General features: G+C 43.3%; 1 protein-coding gene across 2 annotated transcripts in view; it reads right to left on the bottom strand.

The window, feature by feature from the left end:
- Nucleotides 1-26,293, bottom strand: part of NBAS (NBAS subunit of NRZ tethering complex) — a 916,216-nt gene that overhangs the window by 520,020 nt on the left and 369,903 nt on the right. For both annotated transcript variants that reach the window (XM_068280281.1, XM_068280282.1), the window contains exon 30: nucleotides 19,486-19,715. In XM_068280281.1, the coding sequence (XP_068136382.1) occupies nucleotides 19,486-19,715 (230 nt within the window). The remainder of the gene's footprint in view (nucleotides 1-19,485; nucleotides 19,716-26,293) is intronic.

Below are 26,293 nucleotides of genomic sequence, written 5' to 3'. Positions count from 1 at the left end.
ATATATTGAATGAAAAAAGATGTCATATTGCATTATTTGTGAGACTGCTAGTAAACTAATAGATCAGAAGAGACTATATATTGTTAACACCAGTTTTTGTGGTGATCAGGTAACAGTGTCACCATCTAGTGGTGAAAGTATATATGATAGCCCAGGTTATGTACAATGCTGGATAAAAGTGATACTAAAAGCTCTGAATTTTATACAAGCAACATAAGAATCAAACACAAGTTAAAATGGCAATTATAAAATTATATAAAATATTATTAAACAGATTAAATGGGAGAAGATAAGATCATAAAGTAAAAGAGAGGACCATTAAAACAGTATAAAATTGTGAGTACTAAAAATTTTAGTATCACTTTTATCCAGCATTGTACATAACCTGGGCTATCATATATACTTTCACCACTAGATGGTGACACTGTTACCTGATCACCACAAAAACTGGTGTTAACAATATATAGTCTCTTCTGATCTATTAGTTTACTAGCAGTCTCACAAATAATGCAATATGACATCTTTTTTCATTCAATATATATATATAATTGTTTTTTTTTTTTTGTTTTTTTTTTTTATTATTATTATTTTTTAACAACGAATACCAGTGACTAATCCTTACATAGATACTGCCCACTCGCAGAGTTCTTATACTACTATAATTAATGAGACTTAATATAATATATATAAAAAAAGCTTGCAGATGTTGACTTGGCTGGGATTCAAACCAGGTACCCAGCACTTGCAAGGCGAGAGAGCTAACCACTATACCACCATGCTGCCTTGATGTCCATGTGTGCGTTCCAGCCTCATGACCACTTCCAGGTGCACCCAAATTGGCACGCCTTGCTGACATGGCAGATTTTGATTGGTGCATTAGGATCAATTAGTGCAACCACACTCCCTATATAAGCAGAGCCCCCTCGCACATCTACACAGAGGCGCTCACTTCTGCATCTAGACCCATTGAGGTAAGTCACTCTTGCTGAGGTGCTGAATTTTATTATATCAGTTTAGACTGTTAGTAATTCTTCTTGCAAGTAAGCTCTAGGGCCATAAAATAGTACTATATGTTATACTTACTAAACTGACTATCCTTTAATCTGTAAGCTGATGAACTTTAGCATATCAATTGACAACTATGGATATTTATTAACTTTTGTGTACACTTTGGATTCTTTTGCATATTTTATGATCAATTAGATGCAATTTTTAGACAGAGCGAGTTTTTACTACACTGCGACCAAAAATGTTACAATTTTATCATGTCTTCTTATGTTTTTAAACTGCGCCTTTATTTTAAGCTATTTATATGGGTCATTATGTTTGTATATATTTCTGTTTGTTTTATAGTTATACTCCTGTTTGCCTGATGAAGCAGGACCACACCTGCGAAACGCGTTGCACTAAGTGGAGTTCAATAAAATATTTTTGTATTGATATATTGTGACTCAATTGAGTTTTATATTTTTGAGGGAGGTAAGTCCACCTGAACATCCCCCTCTTTTAGACGGTTTTTAAACGTTTTTATTCTACTCTGGCGCCTCTGTACACCAAGCCTTGCTGAAATCTTGAGTCCACCCTCGGTGGAGGGGTGCTACCCCATTTCCTATCTACAGAGAGCGACATCTTAAAAACCTGAGTGGGGTCAGGTTCTAATACTCCCCACCTGCACTTGAAGTGGTTGCCTATGGGTAACCCATGTTTGTGAGTATATCTAAATATTTTGCTTTTAACCACAACCAACTTAACAATACTACACCATATCGGGCTCTCGATTTCTCTTTGTTCTTCCAAGCATTTTGTCGCTCCAGTCTATTTTAGATTTATATGATGACAATAAAAGTTATGTTTTAATTGTCTGTTAGGGGCCTGTCCATTTGAAACAAGTATTCATGACATATTTCCCTGAGTACCTTTTGAGTGTTTGAGGAATATGGTGGCTGCCATATTTATTTCCTTTTGAACAATACCAGTTGCCTGACAGTCCTGATGATCTCTTTTTTAGCTGCAGTGGTATCTGGATCACACACCAGAAACAAACATGCAGTCAATCCAGTCAGACTTCAGTCAGAAACATCTGATCTGCTGCATGCTTGTTCAGGGCTTATGACTATTAGTATTAGAGGCACAGGATAAGCAAGATGCCAGACAACTGGTGTTGTTTAAAAGGAAATAAATATGGGGACCTCCATATGCCTCTCAGTTCAGGTGTCCTTTAAGTTTTCTGTAAGCTCTAGTGACCAGAAGAATAATGTTACTCTCAAAATGGAGGATACTTGCAGTGTTGTCTCATAAAAACATTTGCTTTGTTCAGGTAAAGCAGGAATGGCTAATCTTGTTTTTTTTTTTTAGAAGCCAGCAAGAGGAGGATAAAAGTACTATAAATCTGTTCTCCCTTTAAAAGATTACAGCTTTCCTCTAAAAAAAAATAAAACTTCAAGTGATAATTGATGCTATATTAGAACTCTGGTCTATCTCCAGGCACAGACGGAAATCGCGAGAGTAATTTTCACAAAACAAGGAGACGCGTAACGTGTCAAACTTCCTCTGTCAGGACGCTTCAGGAAATAATTCTAGTCTAAGTATAACATAAGAACGCAGAGAACATTTTAAAAATCGAATTAAAGTCGGAATGGAAAAACAGAAAGATGGTTTTTCCATGAATAAAAAAAAAAACAAAAAACAAAAAAAAAAAAAACAATTTTCCCGGTACTGCAGGCAGAGGCGTATCTACCGGGGTGCAGGTATGGCATGTGCCATGGGTGCCACCTACTGGGGGGCCTGCTGCGTAGCATCCTTGGTGTCCTCCATACAGATACTAGGTTTTTTTTTACGTCTGGTTACGTCTTTTTTTGGGAACAAGCTACCAGTTATTTGGGGGATATGCATAGGCTGACCCCACTGCAATACTCCGTTCTTACAGGCCATGCTTTACCTCAACTTAAAGCGGACCTGATCTCAGAACTGATTCTCTGCTCAAAAAGATATGCAACAGCATAATAACCTTTAAAGAAAAAAACATTTTCGTGTTACAGCTAATACTCTCTAAATACATACAGGGTGCATTTCTTTATGTTTTCCTTCTGTCCTGTGCAAACGTTCAGGTCCACTTTAAACACAACCAATTCAACCAAGACTAAATATTTGGAGGGTGTGACCAACAATTGCTTGTTAATTTGACTTTTACATCAATAAAAGTGTTTAAAACAGTGGCTGGATGGTGTAATGGTTAAGGGCTCTGCCTCTGACACAGGAGACCGGGGTTCGAATCTCAGCTCTGCCTGTTCAGTAAGCCAGCACCTATTCAGCAGGAGACCTTAGGCAACTCTCCCTAACACTGCTACTGCCTATAGAGCGCACCCTAGTGGCTGCAGCTCTGGCGCTTTGAGTCCGCCAGGAGAAAAGCGCGATATAAATGTTATTTGTCTTGTCTTGTCTAAAAATATATATTTGGAAGGTCAGGGGGTGGATTCCAGGGTTTAGCACAGGTGCTGTTTTCCCTAGATACGCCTGACCGCGACACATGCGACCAGGAACCAGAGGAGGGTGCAGAAGTAGCGTTCCGCTCAGCCGTACCTCATACGACAGTCTGCAACTCCACATTTTAATACAGAAATGTTTTTCTATGAGGCATTAGGAATCTAGGATGGCTGCTATCACTTCATTAATGAAAAGGAAAAGCTAGCACAGCACCGACATGCTAAGTTCAGGTTAAATGATAATTGATGTTGTCTCTCAATTAGAAGCTAATTAAGAGCTCCATTATCAAGTCAAATAATCATGATGGGAGGTTTAAATATTTTATTAATTTGAGAGTTTGCTTACTGCGGTTGTCACAAGTCTCTAGCTGTGAAAACGGAGCTTTCGCTAGCAAAAAGGGAAACCAGGTAATTGTAAAATTGTATTATTATTGCCAGGGCTGCAACATTTGAAATTCTGATACTGGTAGAAGGTTCTGGAAGGGCTGTGCAATATCTATGTAATATTGGGCCTGATTCATCAAGCAGCGCTGCTAAAGCAGTGCAGCTTAATGAGCCGTAGTGCGCCCTATGCACGCATTACCATGTAAGGAGTGTGCCTTCCTTAGTTACGCACAATGCTTCCGTAGCAATGATACTTCATACTTCACTCGCGGCCGCTACTGTGTAAATTAATACAGTAGCCGCCGCGAGTGAAGCATCGCCGTAGCGATACTTTATAGAAGCAGGGCCACCCACAGCTATTGTTATGCACATTGCTAAGGAAGCAATGCGCGTAACTAAGAGAGGCACACTCCTTACATGCCAGTGAGCGCTGCTATGAAAGGCGTGCATAGGGCGCACTACCGCTCATTAAGCTTCGCTGCTTTAGTAGCACGGCTTGATGAATCAGGACCATAGAGCCTATGGTAAACGCTGATATTGCACCCACAATCAGAGCCCCTTTCTAACATTAAGCCAAGTGCGCCCTACATACATACATTAAGTAGCCATACTCCCCAGATAACAGAAATAATCTGATCTGAGTGACAGGGAGGCACGGGGCAGGAATGGCGGTGTAGCACCCTCTGGAGATGCACTACAGGGTGAGAGAGGAGATGGTGTAAGCCTGCGACATAGCTACATATCCCAGCGCAGAGAGGAGAAGTGAGAAGCTCTTTTAAAGCTTTGCTCATTACTCAGCAATGGCGGACGAGGTGGGGCACACGTGTCTTGGTCTGGCCCTGCTGAAGCGATTTCAAGGAATGTGAATTTGGCCCATGCATTCCCTGAATGAAATCACTCTGAAAATTGCAACTGTTCCTGTAGAATCACTGCCATAGGCTTTCACTAGTGTCCTAGAAAGCACAAATTGCTGCTATAAAAAAAAGCTCTAGTGGACCCCAGGCCCAAGCACTGATCCTGCCTTTCTCCTGTTCCATAGATGCTGGGTCATCTCAGCTTGCGTCATTGCTTCAGATCAGTGAAAATTGTCCATGATGACCTCATGAGGCTCAGGACTGGACCATGGAGCAATGGGAGAAGGTGGATTGATCCGATAAATCATGCTTTCCTTGCCCTCTAAATTCCTCAGATATTAGTTTGCGCATCTGTGAAGTGTTTGAAGTTCAAGCCATAAAGACCTCAATTCAGCTGCTTGTAACAGTTAAAGAGAATCGTTTTACTTGTCAGTCTCCTTCAGCATTAAAGAAAACCTGAACTGAAAATTAAAAGTCAAAATAAGCATACACAAGTCATACTTACCTTCCATGTAGTCTACTCCTCAGTCTCTTTCTCCTCTCCTGCGTCCTGTTTGTTCACTCTGATCAAGGGAATTTTCCGTCCTCCATTTTGAAAATGGCCATTACCCATAACAGCTTTCTGGTCAGCACACAGTTAAACTGTAACATCGCCCACTTGAGCCATAGGGAAACATAGACATTGCCTGGTACATCAGGTGTCCTCTCAGCTATAACTGACAACAACTGATATTTTACTGACAGCAACTGATCTATTTCAGATCTGACAAAATATTGTCAGAACTGGAAGGGATTATTGTCAGATGAAAATGGTGAGCTTCTGAGAGGAACTGATGACAAGGTGACCTTGTGTGTTTATTTTAAATATTTTTACTCAGTACAGGTTCCCTTTAAGGCCATAGTTGAAACACTATATGTAAAGAGAAGAACCGAGAGCCAAAATATAGTGTAGTAGGTTATGGTAATGGGAAAAATTGCTAAAGAGTACAACGATATACTCACAAACATGGGTTACCTCCAGGTAACCACTATATAGGCAGGTGAGGAGATTAGCCTGTCTTCACTCAGGAATAAGAAGTCGCTCTCTGTAGATAGGAAAAAAGATGGGGTATCCCCCTCCACCAAGGGTGGATATTAAATATGACGAGGACAGAGGCGCCAAAAGAATTAAAAACAATACTTAAAAGGTTTAAAAATGCTTAGGAGGCAGTGGTGGACTTACCTCCTGCAAGCAGACACAACGAGCTGTGTATTTAGAACAAAATAAATGTATTGGTACACTCCGGGGGGTAGCGACTACCCCCCGGAGTGTGCCAATAAATTTATTTTGTTCTAAATACACCGCTCGTTGTGTCTGCTTGCAGGAGGTAAGTCCACCACTGCCTCCGAAGCATTTTTAAACCTTTTAAGTATTGTTTTTATTCTTTTGGCGCCTCTGTCCTCGTCATAGCTCAAACACTGCATCCCCGAGGCTGAACACTCAATTAATACCCCCGAAATCCCAGGGCAAAGTTCCATGACTTTCCAGGATGTGGATTTTGCTGCCCGGGGGAGGCAGAGCTTTGCGCTGTAGCTCTGCCTCCAGTCCCATCAATCTCCGCAGATCTCCACCTCTCCCTGTCCCTCTCAGTGAAAGAAGACTGAGAGGGGTGGGGAGAGGCGGAGATTGACGCGAGTAGAGTCAGAGCTACTGCACAAGGCTCTGCCTCTATCAGGAAGGAGCCCCGAGTTTTGCCCCGGGGGTTTTAATTGAGCATTCAGCCGCGGGGATGCAGAGTTTCAGCTATGGCCTTAATACTGAAGAGGACTGACAAAGAGGTATTTTTGTAAGCTTCAGACTCTTCAGGATCTGCTGCTAACATCTTTGGGTCAGATGCAACAAAACGTCTTCAGCGGACTCATGGGGCTCGATTCACTATGTGGTGGTGTGGCGGTATGGCAGTTTGGTATGGCAGAGCAAACGGCTTTGTGAGCCAAAAACGTCGCACTGCGCGCAGTACCACGGTGCGCCAAAAACGTCATGCACTGCGACGAAAATGGGGCATATGGTGCACGTTTAACGTCACACTAGTGCGCGCGACGGTGCAGCCTTTAGGGTGCATTGGTGCAACGTTTCAGGGGCACCATATGCCCCATTTTCGGCGCAGTGCGCCATTTTCGGCGCGATGTAGCTTTGCGTGCCTATTAGTGCGCGCAAAGCTATTTTACATGCGCTAATGGCCTTTTCACAGCGGCGCTAACACTTAGCGCCGCATAGTGAATCGAGCCCATGGAGTCCATGCCTTGATGGATCAGTGCAGTTTCAGTGGAAGCCCATGAGACAACAAAAAGGTGCTTCAAATAGACTCCACAGAATACAATGCTGATCAAATGATGACTTCCAACACTTCTGTGGGTGCCATATTTTCAATTGTGTTTTCCATTGGCTAGTCCAGCAAATTATGTTTAAAGGGAACCTGAAGTGAGAGGTATATGGAGGCTGCCATATTTATTTCATTTTAAACAATACCAGTTGCCTGGCAGTCCTGCCTGAAACCAGCTAATCTTGCCAGATCTTTGTCAGAAACATCTGATCTGCATGCTTGTTCAGGGTCTATAGATACAAGTATTAGAGGCAGAGGTTCAGCAGGACAGCCTGGTAACTGCTATTGTTAAAAAGAAATAAATATGCCTCTCAATTCAGGTTCTCTTTAACGTTTTTGGCTGAACAGAGTATATAACTGTCATGAGAGTGACCTCCTAAGTGTACCCGAGGCAAACCATGGGTACAAAAAGAAATACTTAGCTAAAAAGAGGGAATCCTTTGGATCCTATAGAGGCTTCCCATGCTGACCTCAGGTCGCGGACCCTCCAAAAATTACTAACAAGGGTATGAACCTCTGAGCCGCTCTCCCAGGGCTGTGGCGTCTTTACAAAAATCATCCGACTGACTCCTCAATTTTTGAAACCACTGACTTAGAATCTAACTCTTACTCCAGGTACCCAAAATGGCTCAGACTCCTTAGTCTAATATTTACCAGAACTAAGGATTTGGTACAAAAATCATCCGACTCCCGACTCCAACGTTTAAAAAAAAACACCGACTCCAACTCCAAGTACCCAAAATGACTCAGACTCCACAGCCTTGTGCACTCCTCTTCAAGCACAAGCACGGCCATACTGCACCTGCGTGAATGTGGCCACACCTGTGCAGTAAGCCGGAGCCACTCATGCACGAGTGGCCGTGCTCAGGCCAGAAGAGCAGCATGGCCCTAATGTTAAGTAAAGTCCCAGGCAGTGGCGGAGGACTGTGTGGGAAATCTCTGCAGGATCCGGAGGATTTCCTCTCCTTAGGCGATTATTTCGTTGTTTTTTTCATGCTGAGGCCTGACTCACACTTGTAAACGCAAATAGTGATCTCAATCTCTTACTGCATTACTTTTTTCCCAGCAATTGCATTTTGCGATTATAATTCTGGTGAATGAGACTCATAACGCAATTGCTGGGAAAATGCAGCATGCAGCTTGTTTGTTTGCAAACGGCGATAATTGCAAACACACCGCAATCGCTGCAGTGAGAGTAATCCCATATGATTGATGATGCACCAGAGCTTTGCTGATCAGCAAAGTGCAAATCGCAGGTGCAAAGCGACCGAGTGTGAATAGGTCCTTATACCTTGGGATCGACAATAAAGCTTGTTTTATCCCCATTCGCTGCCTGCTGGTTGAATAAAAGAAAAACATTACCACCAAACAAACTAAACCCCTCCTACTGTAAGCAAGCAGAGCATGACTGCTTTACAATGCAGGTCCCTCCCACTCAGTTTTAATGAATATGGGTCTATGGACAGCCAATACAATACAATCTTAACCATTTCCTACAAGCAAGTTTCAAAACTGCATTTATGTTCAAGAACTTTGCAAGGCAGCCTATTTTAGTGGTTGTGAGGAATATGAAACCATTTTTATTTTATGGATTCAAGCATGTTCTAATGCCAAACACTGTCCCCAGTGACACAGACAAATGAGTCAACACTCTAGGGATATGGAGAGAGCGTAGCCAAGGTCATCTTCACTGATAATCATTGTGAATCCCGCTTCGCAGCCGATGGCTCTGTGACCCGGCCACTTGTGCCTGACATTTGCCTACATGTATAATGCATTAACACGTTTCTCTCGCGGAATGCGCCGCCACCGACCCTCCACACAGAAATGTAGGCTGATTTTCTCCTCAACAATGGAGGACAAACGGAAAATCGATTGCTATCAACACCCTGTCAAGAACAATTACATCAAGTGGGAAAGGGAGACGCGAAGGACCGGGGGCCGCCTGACTTTCCACAAATGCTTATTTTCAGGAGAGCGTTATTATAATCCAGGGAATACAATCCAGCAAGGCTGGGATAAGGACCAGGAAAAATAAATAATGGAGGAGTTTAGATGTACTATCATTAGAACCTCAAAGAGGAAATCCAGGCAAACTATAACGTTCTATCGTTATACAGGATGGCGCTCGGAAGACCGGTTAGGCTGCCTGTCACAGGCACGAGTATACAGGAAGACGCTGGCGATCCCGTCCCCATGCGTCTCTTAAAGAGGAACTTCAGCCTAAATGAACATACTGTACATTACTTATGTTATTTAAAATAGATAGGTAATATAATCTCTTACCCACCATGTTTTAAAAAAACAGGCAAATGTTTGTGATTTTATGAGGGCAACGATCTTTTTAGTTGAAAGGAGGCGACAGGGAGCATGAGACACAGTTCCAACTTTCCTGTGTACTGATCACCCCTCCCAGCTGCTAGGCAACAAGAACAACAACATCAGAAATCCCATTAAGCTTTGCACAGCATCAGGGGAAAAATGCCCAGGCAGATTTCTTTGATGGGGCGGGGCTTAGCTTCTGTGCAGCTAAAAATGAGGCTTGGGTATGAAAAACAAAGTTCTGATGCTGCAAAACACCAAGCCTTTTCAGTGATGCGGAGTAGATTTTTAGTTTGGAGGTTCACTTTAAGGTGGCCATACACTATACAATCAATCGATCGATGGCTGAAATCGACCAGTATGGGCCCCTTAACTCTATCCCTGCTGTGTGTCCTCCTCAGCTTTATTGAAACCTGTGTCGCCTGCTTTTTTTTCTGCATGGGTAAAGCATGGCAACTGCAGGCAACACAGGCTTTAATAAAGCCGGAGGGACGTGCAGCAGGGACAGAGTAAGAAGCTCACAAGGAGTGGTCTGCCAGCCTCTAACTGTATACTTGCACTCTTGACAGACAACCAGCTGGGCTTCCACGTGCCACCCTGTATGTGCTAGACATTGATGTGCCCTTGCTTGCCTGTTTATAATCTGACTCCATGAGGGGAAAGCGCTAGCAAACAACCATCCAATGGGTGAGCAGTTGACAGGCGGTGGATTCATTGTCTTCAGCTGCACATGGAAAAGACCTTATATGGCCACAATTCCTGTTTTGCCATGACATCCAGAATTAGTTTTTGTTATTTGAGTCTGTCGTCACACTGTGGCCAACATAGCTAGGCATAAGCAGCAGCTATCAGTCATAGCCAGGGATTGTGGGAAATGCAGAAAAGACACCTGGTACGGAAGACAGAATTAATCTCTCCGAATAGTCCTTCAGCTAGGGCTCATTTCCACTAGAGGTAGATGTACCAGACCACGTTTGCAAACTCGTGTGTCATGATGGCGCAGCTCTATATTCCTCTACGGAGGAACACATGCATCATCTAGGAAAATGCTGCATGGCCAATTTTTTTCCCCACATTAGTGGGAAACAGCACAATAATTTTCAATGTACTGTTACAATGAATGCATATTTTGCATGCATTTATGTCCGCGATTTGTCCACGATACAATGGGGCCTTAGTGTAATGAGATGGGCAAGAATGATGAGGTCATCCAGAAAGAAAAAGAGGCTCTCAGCCGGCAGTGGAGGGGTTGAGGAAGACCTCCAGAGACTTCCCAGTAGGTGGGTAAAGAAATCGCGTGATTTCGACCGACACAGAATCCATTTTTGGTTTTAGAGCACGGAGGCACAACATTATTGAGATCAAATAGTGAAGGAGAATTGCCAGGATCTCCCTTGCAGTGTGTGGCTCACTAATTGATTCATTTTCGATCCACCACACTGTTTTTGATCACACAATAAAATCGATCGTTCTCTTATGGAAAACCCGAGTAATGTATGGGCACCTTTAAAGGGAATCTGAAGTGAAAATAAACTGATGATATAATGATTTGTATGTGTAGTACAGCTAAGAAATAAAACATTAGTAGCACAGATGAGTTTCACATTGTTTCCAGTACAGGAAGAGTTAAGAAACGTCAGTTATCTATGTAAAAGAGCTTCTCTGAACTCTCCGCTACAGTGCTGTTTTCTGAAGGACTTATCTCAACCTCTCCCTCACTGTTCCTTGTTTAATGCTGGGCATACACAATTCGATTTAGCGCTCAATTCTCCCATTCGATCATTTCGCCGCTCGATTCTACAGTCGATTCTCTTCTCTTCCGCTCGTTTTTCTTATCTTTTTCCATTCAATGCTATCAGGAATTGAATGGCGAATCGAGCGGAGAAACGATCGGGACATGTCACAAAATTACCTTTCGAGCCATATAGATGGCTCAAAAACGAGCCGCGTATTCCCAGCATCAGGTTTTACTGCAGGAGAGGTCAAAGGGACATTAACTCTGCTCTGTTTCATCATTTAAAATACAGAATGTAATTTGCAAACTGCAAATATAAGAGAATAAAGCAATGTTATATAACAAAAAGAAACAAAACAATATAACTGAAAATAAAAATATGAGACTCTTCTCTTTGCTACTAATATTCTATGAATTATTCATACTACACATACAATTTACTGTATCATAAGGTAAACTGTAATAAGGTGAAAGCCCCCTCCCATACATCAGTCAAGGTATACGCAGATCGGACAAGAGACAGATCTCTCTTATCACAGAGAGAAAGAGATATGTGGGCAGCCCATTCACCGCAGGCCAATTCGCAATCGATTTCAGCATTCTGGTGCTGCCGCTGCAGTATAATTTACCTTTCTTATGTGTAGCGCCCAGGTCATGCACATGCAGCAGAACGCAATGGACGTTAAGGTAAGTGCCTGATTTTAATTTTGGGAGGTGGGTGCGGGCGGCCCTTCCTGGCACTGGCCATGCTGGGGGGGGGTTGTCTGCACCTCTCAGCATCCCCCTCCGGGGTGCCGCAGTGTGGGTTGCAGTGAGAGAGCTTGGGGCCCCCGTGGCCCCCCGGTTGTATGGGGACATTGGGGAGCCTCCCCTTGGCGCTCCTGGATAGTGCTAATGTAGCATGAACTAATCCCCGCAGGGCATCAGCTTTGCGGTATTAGTTTTAGACCCTGCATATTTTGGCATGCGAAAGCAAATGCACATTTGCATGAGCGATGTCTCATGATTAGCCAATTTGGCCAAATTTGCAAAGCCATATTTATCAGGTTCTACTTGGTTGATGCACACATTTTTTCTTTGTTGAAATCAGTACATTTTACCTGTCGGTGTCCGCCGCTGGTTCTAGGCTCCATCCGCATACCTACGCCCCATGTGGTTGCCGACATGGGTGTGTATGTGAATTTCCACACGAGCGAAGCACCAGGAAGCACATTTTACAATGTAGGGGGACAGTGTCGGGGGTTCCATCGTATTCATCACTTGTTTCCGATATCGCATGCTGTTACCGCCACGCACCTGATCGAGCATCCCCGATTGATACATCTGACCCCTTTTGCCCCCAAATTGTTTGCATTGTCAATCAGGTCTGCTCTTGGCGGCACCGATTTTTATATGATTATAATAATGCAATCGGATGATCGATCAACTGCCAAGTTGTCTGATGTATGGTCACCTTAGCAACAGGCACAGATCAAGAACAGATCAAGGACAACTAGATAGCTACATAGGTGGAATTTCAATGCTACATCTGAAGTGTCAGAGAGGTGATTCAATCAAGTCCAACACTTCTTCAGAAGCACGCTAAACAAAGCAGCCGTAAAACAACAACAAAAAGGAAATAGGACTGCTGCATAGTAAAAAGGCTTCTCTGTGCAAGATAAAGGAAAAAAAGAATATTTGAAAAACTGGGACATTATTTTATTTAAGAAAAGCAAAAACCTGTCTGAGGTTTTGACCCAATTCACAATAAATTAGATCAGCGACGGAGCAGACATAACTCCGACTCGGCTTATTAAAACTTTGCCGCTACAATAAAACTTTTCTTGCTTAAACTGTGCACTGTGAACTCGTATTATTGCTGCACTCAGCTCAGCACTTGTAAATATTCCATTAAAACTCCCGAATGCCTCAATACACCGGAAAAGAAAGGAGCCAGCCCGGCCTAGAACGCTTCACTCAAATTCACCTACGCTATTCAATTAGAGGGTTTTGTCTGGATGCTTTCACTACAATCCCAAAACTAATTTAGGAGTAGCTGGTATGGAGTCGCTAGATACATGCTGATTTCTTTCATATGGCTTCAAAACGGTCTAATGCATTTACAGCGTACACAAGCCAAAATAAAAGCTCTGCACCGATTCTGTGAGGAAAGGCCTATTAACTGGCTGTAGGCACATTTCCATGCATTCACACAGCACACAACACACACAATAGCACCGACTCTCTACACCCAGATGTAACCTTCAGCAAGTAAATTATCCCCTTGACCGTGCAGAGCTACAGTTACTGTCTTCATCAGATGTAGCTGAGAAAGCAGGGCAGTGTATCTCAAGCAATATTTTATACATATATAAGACTTATAGGTGGTTACAACATCCAAAAATAAAAAATTACGTAAATTACCTAAATATAGTTAGTGCCCCACATATACGGTGCATGTAATCCCCTCTTTTTCCTAAACCGGGTCCCTATATGTCCCCTAATATTTATGCACAGTACCAAAAGGATTGTGGAAAGAGTTTTTATTTTCTTTTTTGTTTTTCCTTTTTTTTTTTTTTTTTTTTGCTACAGTAACCACTTTTTTCAAACTGCAAACATTGAAACTTCCCATTACAGATAAGATAAGGACACTATGACCTTGGGTAATTGAGTCACCCTCCCCTCTCCTTTTACACAGTGATGTTAGCTGGCGGCGGGAGGGGCAACAAGCTGTAAAATAGGCAGAGTGTACCTGAGATGTCCGCATAAAAAGATTCGATACTTACCTGGGGCTGTGTGCGTGGCCCCTCCGTGCATGCACAGAAAGGCCGACTGGAGTGGCTGAGCCAGGTTACCGGGAGTGTTTGTGGCTGAACCGAGTCACTGGGGAGGACAGCGTGGGACATGGGGCTGGAGTAAGTCTCAGGTAAGCATCAAATCTTTTTATGCCAACTTCTCAGGTCTCCTTTAAAACAAATATTTGTTGTCTGGGGCTGGGTAACCTATGGTCCGCTGGGCCGTGTCTAGCTCATTTGTACTTTGAATCTGGCCTGCCGATAGATGGCAGGGTTCCTCTCCTTCCTCCTTCCCTCCCTGCAGCGTTGCAAGTGGTATGTAATGGTTTTACTCACACAATCGCGGCTCCTAACCACTTCCTGACGATCTCCATGGACCACAGCGGCATCATGTAACGAGCTGTCGATATGTGCCAGCCTATCACATGACGCTGCTGTAGCCATGGAGATGGGCAGTGGAAGCTGCGATTGGGTGAGTTAAACTTATCATTACACACCGCTCACAACTCTGCAGGGAAGGAAGAGGAGAAGAATGCCACATGCAGCAAAAAAAAAAAAAAAAAAAAGTTTGCCTACCCCTGACCTGGACAACAGACTTGCATCACTGTGTAAACGCTACAAAAGGAGGTGTGGTTTCAATTACCTTCTATTCATACTGTCCATATCTTATCAGACTTAGGAAGCTTTCAGTTATTTACATGCTAAGGTCCCGTTCACACTGAATGCGTTGCCGTCCGGATTTCGGGAACGTGTGCAGGAGGCCGACACGCACAACATCAAAAAGTGCATAGACTGAACTGTCTGATGTTCACACTGCATGCGTTCCGGACCAGTGCGGTGTGTGAACGCATGCTGCCCGCATTTGTTCGTGAAACGCACGGCTGACCCATTCACTACAGTGAATGAGTATCAGCCACGCAACGCATGCAAACGCAGGTGACGTGTGTTCAGACCCGTTGCGTTCAGAATTCACGGCCATCTGCATTTGGTAATATGAGCTCAGAATCAGAATCATTTTATTTCGCCAAGCATGACTGGGTCAAGCCCGGAATTGGGTTTGGCACAATGGAGCAGTACATAGAAAGAAATACAGGGAAGAAACTCAAATATAGACATACACAAATCTACAGTCAGCCTAATGGTGGCCATACATGGTACAATAAAAACGTTCGATTATCCCGTTTATTCGATCTAAATGATCAAATCGAATGAAAGTTGAAAATAATTTTTTTTTTCGATCAAGAAATTCGAACGATTATCCCATTTTTGCGGGAAAAATGATCGGACATGCTGGAAAAATCTTTATATTCGATCTAACAGAATATTAAAACTAAATTATCTAATTGAAAAATTGTACCATGTATGGCCACCTTTAGATGTACATATAGCACAGTATTCATCTTACGAAAACACACACTACTGAAATCTACCGCTCCTATGCAGGTGGTAGGGAGCTGATAGAGGGTGGTAGAATATTAAGGGAGTTTAGGAGGCTAACGGCCATAGGGAAGAACGAGTTATTGTGTCTGGTGGTCTTGGTGGGGATGGCTCGAAGCCTCCAACCCAGTGGAAGTGGGGTGAAAAAACAGTGGCCTGGGTGAGAGGGGTCACTTGCGATCCTCAGTGCCCTGGCTCTCAGTCTTGTGCTGTACAGGTGGTCAAGTGGAGGCAGAGGTCTCTCAATCACCCTCTCCGCTGACTTAATGATCTTCTGTAATTTGTGCCTGTCGCTGGCGGTGGCACCCACATACCAGACCAAGATGGCGGAGCAGAGGATCGATTCAATGGTGGCAGTGTAAAAGCATGTTAGGATCTCCTGCGCCATGCCGAACTTTCGCAGTTGGCGGAGGAAGAAGAGTCTCTGCTGGGCTTTCCGTTGGGTTGTCGTGATGTTGACCCTCCAGCTGAGATCGTTGGAGATAGTGGTGCCCAGCAGGCGAGCGCAGGGCACACTGGCCACCTCGGTGCCATCGATGTAGATGGGAGGAGGGGTAGGAGCCGACTTCCTAAAGTCAATTATAAGTTCGACGGTTTTGGCCGTGTTGAGGACCAGGCTGTTCTCCTTGCACCAGTGGCATAGTCTTTCTACCTGCTGTTGGTACTCCTGGATGTTGTCCTTAGTTACAAGGCCAACAATGGTGGTGTCGTCCGCAAATTTGATGACTTTGACAGAGTCTACCACGGATCTACAATCATTAGTGTAGAGGGAGAAGAGCAGCGGGGACAGGACGCAGCCCTGGGGTGCCCCTGTGTTGGTTATCACTTCTCGTGAGTAGATGTCCCCCAGCCTGACAACTTGGGATCTGTTAGAGAGAAAGTCAACGATCCATAGGCGTAAGGTGGGGTGGACCCCAAGTGCGGCCAGGACATTCTGGAGGGTGCGTGGGCATATGGTGTTAAAAGCCGAGCTGAAGTCTAATAGCAGTACTCTGGCATACACATCCTTCCTGTCCAGATGGTTGTAGATGTATTCCAGGCAGATGTTTAGAGCATCATCAGTGGACCTGTTTGCTCTGTAGGCGAACTGGAGTGGGTCTAGTAGGGGCAAAGTGGATAGCTTGAGGGTGGATAAGACCACTCTCTCTAGGGTCTTCATGATAACGGACGTCAGGGCCACAGGCCTGAAGTTGTTGAGGTCAGAGATGCCTTGTTTCTTAGGAACAGGAATGATGGTGAGCTTAAGCTTAAGATAAGCTTGTTACTCTAGCTAAAAAATAAAAATCCTGCTGCCACTGCACAGTTCCTGCAGTTAAGCAAAGGCAACTAGACCAGGCAAAAAGAAGAAAAATGCCTTTTTTTAATTTTTGGATGTTCCAACCCTCTTCAAAGACCATCTTCGGTGAGAATCTAGCATGTGCACAGTAGCCCGGAAAAAGCAGAGCCTGATCAGGATTGTGCTACTAAGCAGACATGATGTGACCTGCACAGTGCGGCTGTGCTCATGTACAAATGCCATTTGCGCTTCCAATGTGCAAATATTTAAAAGCACACCTTAAAGGGAATCTGAAGTGTAAATAAACTTATGATATAATGATTTGTATGTGTAGTACAGCTAAGAAATAAAACATTAGCAGCAGAGATATGAGTCTAATATTGTTTCCAGTAAAGGAAGAGTTAAGAAACTCCAGTTGTTACCTATCCAAAAGAGCTCATCTCAGCTCCACCACTTTCAAAGTGGCAGAGAGTTCTGTCTTCTGAAGCTTATCATCTCAACTGTCTGTCACTGTATTTTGTATTTTCTGCAGAGAACACTTCAGAAGTTCACTTGCCTGCTCTGTGAAATCATTTAGAATGCTGAGTAGTGTGTAAACTGCAAATATTAGAGAATGATGCAGTGTTATAAAAAAAAAAGCTATATAACTGAAAATAAAAATATGAGACTAATATCAGGGATGGTCGTAGTCAGCCAACTTCGCTACGCTGGAACTACGCGTAGTTTTACGCAATTACGCTTTGCCAAACTACGGCTTCGAAATCAAATATTCGCTTCGTATGCATTTCGTAGACAACGCGTTAAAATACGCAATTACGTGCAGTGCGAAGCGTAGTATATGCGGATGCTTATGCCCCTATGCAGAAAATTGTATGCATTAATTTCTCTTTACATGCTTATGCCGGGAACTCTTCTATGCATACATTCGCCTTTCCAATGCGTCAATTTGTAAGCATACAATCGTACGCGGAAAATTAGACGCGAGTAACGCATTCGTAGTCCACTACGCAATACACAAGTTAACTACGCATAGTGGGCATAAGCTAGGGATAGCGGTACTTCGCTATGCGGAAATTCGCAAGTGTAGTTTTGAAACTTCACCTACGAACTATGATGCGTAGATGCGAACTACGATGCGTAAATTCGCACTGGCGTATTTTCTGCTCATCCCTGACTAAAATATTTGCTACTACTGTTCTATTAATTATCCGTACTACACAACCAATTCACTATATCATAATTTTTTTTTTTTTTTTTGCTTCAGTGTCACTTTAAATGAAAGGGATACAAAGCCTGCCATATTTATTTAATTTTGCACATTGCCTCGCTGTCCTGCTGATCCTTTGCCTCTAATAGTGTTAGCCATAGTCTGAACAAGAATACGGCAGATCAGGTGTTTCTGACTAGATTAGTTGCATGCTAGTTTCAGATGTGTTATTCAGACACTACTGCAGCCAAAGAGATCAGCAGGGCTGCCAGGCAACTGGTATTGTTTTAAAGGAACTACATATGGCAGCCTCCATATCCCTTCTTAATTTAGATGTACTAATCTGAGTAACCAAATGGTGTTTTCTCTCTGTTTCACTCTTCACTGGTCAGCCTGCCTGTTATCAGCCCTGATAAAAATACCCGACTGAGCATTCAGTCTGGCTTTGCTCAGGAATCATTATAGCGGAGTCTGTCTTCTCTGATGTCTTTTCAAGCCCAAGCCTGCCCCCTTGTGGCTCTGCTATAATGACTCATTTATAATCATTCCTGAGCAAAGCCAGACTTGAATGCGCAGTTCGGGATTTTATCAGGGCTGTTAACAAGCAGGCTGAGCAGTGAAGGATGAAACAGAGAGCAAGGTAGATGTTTTCTCTAATGTTCCCTCTGATATATATGGTAAAATACATGAGGGTGAGTCGTCTCTGGTTCACTTTAAATATGATGTAAAATTCTAACTATTCATAACTGGTTATTCATAAAGCATATGTATACTTAAGGTGCCCATACATCAGGCGACTTGGAGGCCAATCGACCTTCCAATTCGATTATTATAATCGAATTGGATGAAAATCGTTGCCGCCAAGTGCATACCCGACCAACAAAGTGACCAATTTCGGGACAGAAATGTGTCGCTTTGTCTATCGCACATGCTGCAAGATGTCGGGCCGAAGTTGGTTGGTAGGGTGTGCAGCGGTACGGCGGCCATTTCCAAGCGAGCAACGAGACGACGAAAACCTCCAACGCAGTGTATAAATGTGCCCCCCGTGTACATTTATACGTTACCTGTCCTGTTGCAGCCTCCGCATGGTGTCTCGTAACTTCCGGGCGGCTATCCGTACATGCTACTGGCGCATAGCGTCTGACGTCAGATGCCATGTGCCAGTAGCGCATACGGAATACCGCCCAGAGGTTACGGGACCCTGCGCGGAGGCTGCAACAGGACAGGTAATGTATAAATGCACACAGGTGGCACATTTATACATGTGGGGGCAGCGGCGGTGCGGGGGCGTCGGCTCAGGAGATTCCCTGAACATGTCATGCTGAAATCGGACGGGAATCGGCCTGTAGTGTATGAGCAGAATTGATAAGAGACAAATTTATCTCTAATCAGATTCGATTAGAGATAAATTTGTCTCTGTCGAATCTGCCCTTAATCTTTAGGTCTATGAGCATCTTTACTCTTGGTCCATTATATTGAAAGATTATAAGTTTCAATGTATATGATTGTACTCCTTGAAATTTACAGTTATTGATATACTTTTCCTTGAAAACCCAATCAAAAAATATTGAAACACAAAATAACTAAGTTTCATGAGCCTAGGCAGCTAAATTCCAGATATTTAGATAGAAAGTGTTCACCATTACCGTACCTTGCCAAGTCCATGCAGTGGTCAGTGAGGGTGGCGGAGGAGTTGAAGTACTCTCTGCTGGCAGCCAGGACCAGCTCCACACTCTTCTCATAGCTCACTCTGTACTGCACCTTGCCTTTGGAGCTGATGCTTACCGGCAGGTCTATAGAGGTGGCATTGCAGTGCATCATGTGACCGGCCAGCTGGATATTCTCCTGGCGACTGGAACAGAGCAAACTCTCCGCAAATATCTGAAAAAGGTAAAAAGGTCATCAATACATGTAGGGACATCAGTCTCCATCCTGAGCAGTTACTTTTACAGCAAAGAGATGAAGCAATCTGTTTCACCGCCAGATACTATTATTAGCATATTATTTTATTTTTACTTGTACATGTATTTAGGTTCCCGATATTTGAAAGATCAGGAATCCCTCTGCTGATAGAAAAGTAACAATACATTTTAGGTGTAAGGGAAGTTTGTGTTTGGCTACTGGAGTGTGAGGGTCAATATACATTAAAACACACTGCTCTGCAGCACTCTAAAACAACCAGATTCTCCAGGTGCCATAGCGGCATGTACCTTCTTTCCCTCACCAGCTATGTAAAGCAGCAAGCGGAAGAGTGACTAACCACAACATCGAACACCCTCCTCTTACAACCGCTGGTCGTGCTGCTGCATCCTCCGTGGGCTACCTATGCGCATCACCTGACATGCATGGTGACACAAACCAGGAGTCTACGGAGGATGTGGCAGCAAAGCTGGTGGCTGTAAGAAAAGGAGAGGAGGATGGTGCCCGATGCTGCGGCAAGTCGCTCTGCATTGCTGGGAAGGGGGCTCACTCAAGAAACCAGCCAGAACAGCTATCCAATGTCAGGAAGTTCCCTCCTAAGCTGAATAAGGGGGGTTTACTGTAGCATTTTTAGTTATGATTATGTGATATAATGTTTCTAAGTGTAACTGAGATGACCTGAAAAAAAAAAATCATACATACCTGGGGCTACCTCCAGCCCCCTTTGGCCTGATCGCTCACTCACCACCGTTCTCCGCTACGGTCCCAGGAAGTTCGGCCAGTTGGGGCATGCGCAGTATGCACACTCCCCCGTCATGCTTCCACGCAGTAGTACTGCCCAGGCGCAAAATGCTCCAGGCCATGGGAGCGAGACGGGGGGTGAGCACACTGCCAAAGCGCTCATGCGCAGTAAGCCTCAACTCATAAACTTACCGGGAGCCAAAACGGATGATCCAGAAGGCAGAGGGCAGCAGCGAGGGACAGATCAGGCTGAAGGAGGCTGGATGATGCCCAAGGTATGGATGAATTCTTGCTTTTAAGTTATCTCAGGTTTACTTTAAGACGAGATCTGGAGATAGGCATTTAAAGTAAACATAAGGCGAAACCTAATTTTTAAATTAAAGAGGGAATGGGTTAAAGCTCTTACTCCTGAAAATGTTCCTGAAGCTTGTTGTCTTCAGGGTCCCTCCCGTTCCCCATTCTCCTCCATTTTAATACTCGACTGGTACTTTAGTCAAATAATCTCCATAGGAATGGCCATGTATGAGCACCCGCCCAGTAACAGGTAAAGCCCACACGCAAAAGAAAGAAGGAATGTGCAAGTGCTTTCTTCCACTGGGCATGCACAGTTTGGAATTCACACATGCCCAGTCTTGCATAAGTGCACTGACCCACCAGTTTCTTTGTTTTTGTTTTGTTTTTTAATTTAGGCACACTTCATGTGAACTTAGAAAGGTGGAAGTTAGGCTTTTAAACTAAAGTGAATATTAGGATTAGTCACTAGCGCTAAGCCACAGCAGAGGCAAAAGTGGCTCCAGCATCAGGGCGCATTGTAGGAAGGGGCGCACAAATCCCTCAGCTATCATTCCCTTATTGTTTTTGTAGCAGAGAGAAATAAGAAAAGGGGATACATGACAGTGACTGCAAGCCAGATAACTAGAGATTACGGTGTTGGGGGAAGGAGAGCCCTGGGGAGAATCTTCTATCTGTAACTGTCCAATCTCGTTTAGCCGTGGTGACCAAAATATATGATTTTAGTTTTTCAAGCAGCCGTGGTGACAGTGAGGGGAGTGCAGTGTCTAGAGGCACCTGTGACTGTGTTGCAAAGCCCTGGCTCTGCTTGCCTGCCTTCACTGCATTCCCTACCCTCGGCTTACACTTGAGTCAATCAATGGTACCCTCATTTTAAGTTAGAAGGTTGGCTAATGCGCGAGTATATTCTTTAATAGTTTGAAGTTTTTATTGTCTCATCAATTAATTTGAGCTGTTGCAAAAATGTGTGAGGACCTCGACCCACGAGGACTGGAGTTGGACAGCACTAATCTATTCCATGCACCCAAAAGTTATTGGAAGGGGGGGGGGGGGTGTTATGTACTAAGATAGCACAAATAGCTAATAAAACAAAAAAGAATTTCCACTGCTGGGCATTGAGGTAGCACGAACGTTGAGGAAAAGGAATGGAAATTAGATGGAGACGGAGCTGAGGTTCATTTTTCATTCAGAGACATCAGTGTCTATACATGATATTACTTTTAACGCATCTAGTGTGAGATGGGAGTTTTATTCATAGCAGGAAGGCGGGAGACATTGATGCATTGATATGGCTACTGGAGCTGCAGATGCTGCTTACATCCAGCGTAGATGTGCTTTACAAACACATTCTGCCCTATCAGATTGAATAAGTAAGTGGCTGGTGCCTTTGGTAAATTTCTGCCTTGTGTAATGCATGATCAATGCTGCTACCGCTTCCTGTCCTTGACGCCAAGATCGTCCCGCTCCGCAGTTACACTCCAGGAAAACCGATGTCTCCCGGTCTCTGTAATGGCTGTGAGATACGAGCCTGAGTTCCTGATGCTGGCACTGGCCCATGCCCCCAGATTAAAGTAAACCTTACAGCCCACACACAGGGAGCTTTTTATGAATATATTTACTAGCTGCTCTGAATTTTATAGATTCAATGCACATAAAAGTTTATCGTATATGCATTTAAAATGAAAAAGTACTAACAGCGTATTTTGTATTTCAATGCATATAAAATATAATTTTTTATAATTCTGTATCCTGAACTTGACAGACGAAGATGCACCTAAATCTGATAAGGGCTTTCTTACAGAAACTCTATCGACAGCTCAGCAATGTGTTGCCTTTAAGTGACTATTACCTATCTGCCCCACTGTAGAAGAATTTGGAACAGATGGTAAATAAATCCTAATCTATAATTACTCTAGAATTCTGTTAGTTGTCCAGATAGAAGCTGTTCAAGTCTAACTGGACAGGTATCTGCGTCCAGTGTTGTTGCGGGGAGTACATTCCCAAGGGCATTTATGTGGCAGCAATTAGTGAAGGGGAACTAATGTTCCACAAGCCATTCACAGTGCCTGGAATAAATGGACATAACTCCGATCAGGGGCCATGCCCATTTATATTAGTGAAAGTAAAAGGGGGAAAAAAACAACAACAATACCTGATAACCCAGGATAGTGTTTGTAGTGTCATCTAGTGGCAAAAAAGTAAAAATACAGTCAGAGTACGTTTTGTAATTAAAGAGAGTCTGAAGCAGATACCTGTTTTTATTAAAGGGAACCTAAACTGAGAAGGATATGGATTTTTCCTTTTAAAATAATACCAGTTGCCTGACTCTCCTGCTGATTCGGTGTCTCTAATACCGTTAGCCACAGCCCCTCAACGAGCATGCAGAACAGGTGCTCTCACTGAAGTCAGAGTGGATTAGCTGCATGCTTGTTTCAGGTGTCTGATTCAGCCACTACTGCAGCTAAAGAGATCAGCAGGGCTGCCAGGAAACTAGTATTGTTTAAAAGGAAAAATCCATATACCTCTCAGTTTAGGTTCCCTTTAACCTCCTTAGCGGTCTGGACGAGCTCATCTCGTCCATTACCGCCGGAGGGTGCCGCTCAGGCCCTGCTGGGCCGATTTGTTTCAAATACAAAGGAGCACACGCAGCCGGCACTTTGCCAGCCGCGTGTGCTACCTGATCGCCGCCGCAGCACGGCGATCCGCCGCGTGCAGTGGCGAAAGAGGGTCCCCCCAGCGCAGCCGGAACAAATAGTTCCGGCCAGCGCTACGGGCTGGATCGGAGGCGGCTGACGTCCATGACGTCACTCCGCTCATCGCCATGGCGACGAGGAAAGCGAAACAAGGAAGGCTGCTCATTGCGGCCTTCCTTGTTACTTCTGATCGCCGGAGGCGATCAGAAGTACGCATTAGGAGCGCCCTCTAGTGGGCTTTCATGCAGCCAACTTTCAGTTGGCTGCATGTAATAGTTTTTTTTTTTATAAAAAAAAAAGCCTCCCGCAGCCGCCCTGGCGATCTTAATAGAACGCCAGGGAGGTTAAGCATTTATCTTCAGCATTAAAATCCAAGTTGTTTTGTCGCATTCCTGCCACAGAACAACTGTCATGTCCCCCAGAAAAGCCCTAAATAGATTCTGTGATCGCAGAATTTTCCTTCCTGGAAGAGGCAGAGCTGTGCAAAGTAGCTCTGCCTCTTCTCCCATCAATCTCCGCCTCTCCACACCCCTCTCAGTCTTTTGGGGAGAGACAGAGATAGATTGGGGAAGAGACAGAGCTACTGAGCACAGCTCTGCCTCTTCATGGCAGCTCTATCTACAACCTGCAAAGTCGTGGATTTTAGCAAGGGTAAAAATAAATCATTCTACTGCGGGAATGTGGCGAATCAGCATGGAATTTAATGAAGAACATGCCTATATACAAAAATAAGGTAAAAAAAAGTGTCCTTTAAAAATAATAAAGTTCATCTTTTATAAACTCCACCCCCCTTCTCCCCAGTTCCCAAACACTGTAAAACATAAATAAAAAATACATACATAGTTGTATTAGGGACTCAGCTTTTTTAATATGTATCTCATGAGGGTATATTACTGTTATGTTAGCAAATAAGGGCTTATAATTTTTGACTGGATACAAAAAAAAAAAAACAGACAGCAATAAAATACACCTGTATTTCCAATTAATACTGTATATTGTCGCCATACATTATACTAGGAACATAATTTAAATGCTGTGATAGCCGGAACTAATGGGCAAATAAAATGTGTGGGTTTTATCTATATTAGTATTGTTTATTTAAAAACTATAGGTAATGGAATTGGCGAAATTGGGTATTTTTGTTATTTTTTTTTCTTGTATTTCCTTATAAAATGCATTGAAAATAATTACTGAAAACAAGTATCACCCCCAAAAAAGCCTAAATTGTGGCGAAAAAAAACAAGATATAGATCATTTAGGTATGATCAGTAGTGATAAAGTTATTGGCGAATGAATGGGAAGACAGCTGACAGGGGAAAATCGCTTCCGTTGTCCATCGAGGTGAAAACATCTGTAAGCTGAAGTGGTTAAACGGTATGCATCACCCACTGATTTACATTACTTCCGCCGCCGCGGAAGTGTGCCAGTAATGTGCTGTTGATCTGGCGGTGGATCGCGCACTTCCGACGCAACCACAGGGTGACGCATTTCTGATGCGTTACCCTGTGGTAAAACAGAGTAATACAACAAAAACTTGCAGTGCAAGTGTAAAAGGGGCCTTAATAAACTGGGCACACAAGTAACCATCATAAAAATAACAAGATTTCTTTGCCACTAATCATTCATTTATGTGACAACAACAAAATCTGAAAGAGACATGTATTGGAAACAGCAGAATTTCAATCAGCTACAGATTTTTTTCATGACAGCAAAAACAAAGCAAGTGAAGTTGAAATGTAGAATACAGGTCTTGTTTTATTATTTGAAAATCCGAGGGAGGTCTGCCTATTTCTGCTGTTTTTCTGCCTTTCAGAAGGACTGGCATTTTATTACAGAGAAAAACTGACACATTTCAGCTCTTTGTTGAAACTCCCATTTGCTTTTTTCAGAGAGATTCCTACAAAGCCTTTCTAATTTGCTTTCAAAGCAGCTCCCAGGAGGAGAGAAGATTGGCAGTCAGATCCAACTAAATCTGTAAACTGTAATAAAAAGCTTCAAATCAGTTTCAACTTTTAACAGATGTCAAGCTTCTCCCTCTAAATTATGCCACTTGCGAGCTTGTGCGGCTCTGTGTGCTCACTTGATTAAAGCGAGCATGCAAATAAACAGCGGGTGTAAACACAAACTCAATTCTGTCTTAACCACTTCAGGACCACAGTCTTTTCGCCCCTTAAGGACCAGAGCCTTTTTCTCCATTCAGACCACTGCAGCTTTCACGGTTTATTGCTCGGTCATACAACCTACCACCTAAATGAATTTTACCTCCTTTTCTTGTCACTAATACAGCTTTCTTTTGATGCTATTTGATTGCTGCTGCGAGTTTTACTTTTTATTATATTCATCAAAAAAGACATGAATTTTGTCAAAAAAATGACTTTTTTAACTTTCTGTGCTGACATTTTTCAAATAAAGTAAAATTTCCTATACATTTGAGCGCGAAAGTTATTCTGCTACATGTCTTTGATAAAAAAAAAAACATTCAGTGTATATTTATTGGATTGGGTAAAAGTTATAGCGTTTACAAACTATGGTGCCAAAAGTGAATTTTCCCATTTTCAAGCATCTCTGACTTTTCTGACCCCCTGTCATGTTTCATGAGGGGCTAAAATTCCAGGATAGTACAAATACCCCCCAAATGACCCCATTTTGGAAAGAAGACATCCCAAAGTATTCAGTGAGAGGCATGGTGAGTTCATAGAAGATTTTATTTTTTGTCACAAGTTAGCGGAAAATGACAGTTTGTGACAAAAAAAAAAAAAAAAAAAGTTTCCATTTCTTCTAACTTGCGACAAAAAAAAATGAAATCTGCCACGG

This window comes from Hyperolius riggenbachi, chromosome 4 (genome assembly GCF_040937935.1).
Source record: "Hyperolius riggenbachi isolate aHypRig1 chromosome 4, aHypRig1.pri, whole genome shotgun sequence".
In the NCBI taxonomy this organism is placed as follows: Eukaryota; Metazoa; Chordata; class Amphibia; order Anura; family Hyperoliidae; genus Hyperolius; species Hyperolius riggenbachi.
This window is presented reverse-complemented; position numbering and strand designations above follow the sequence as displayed.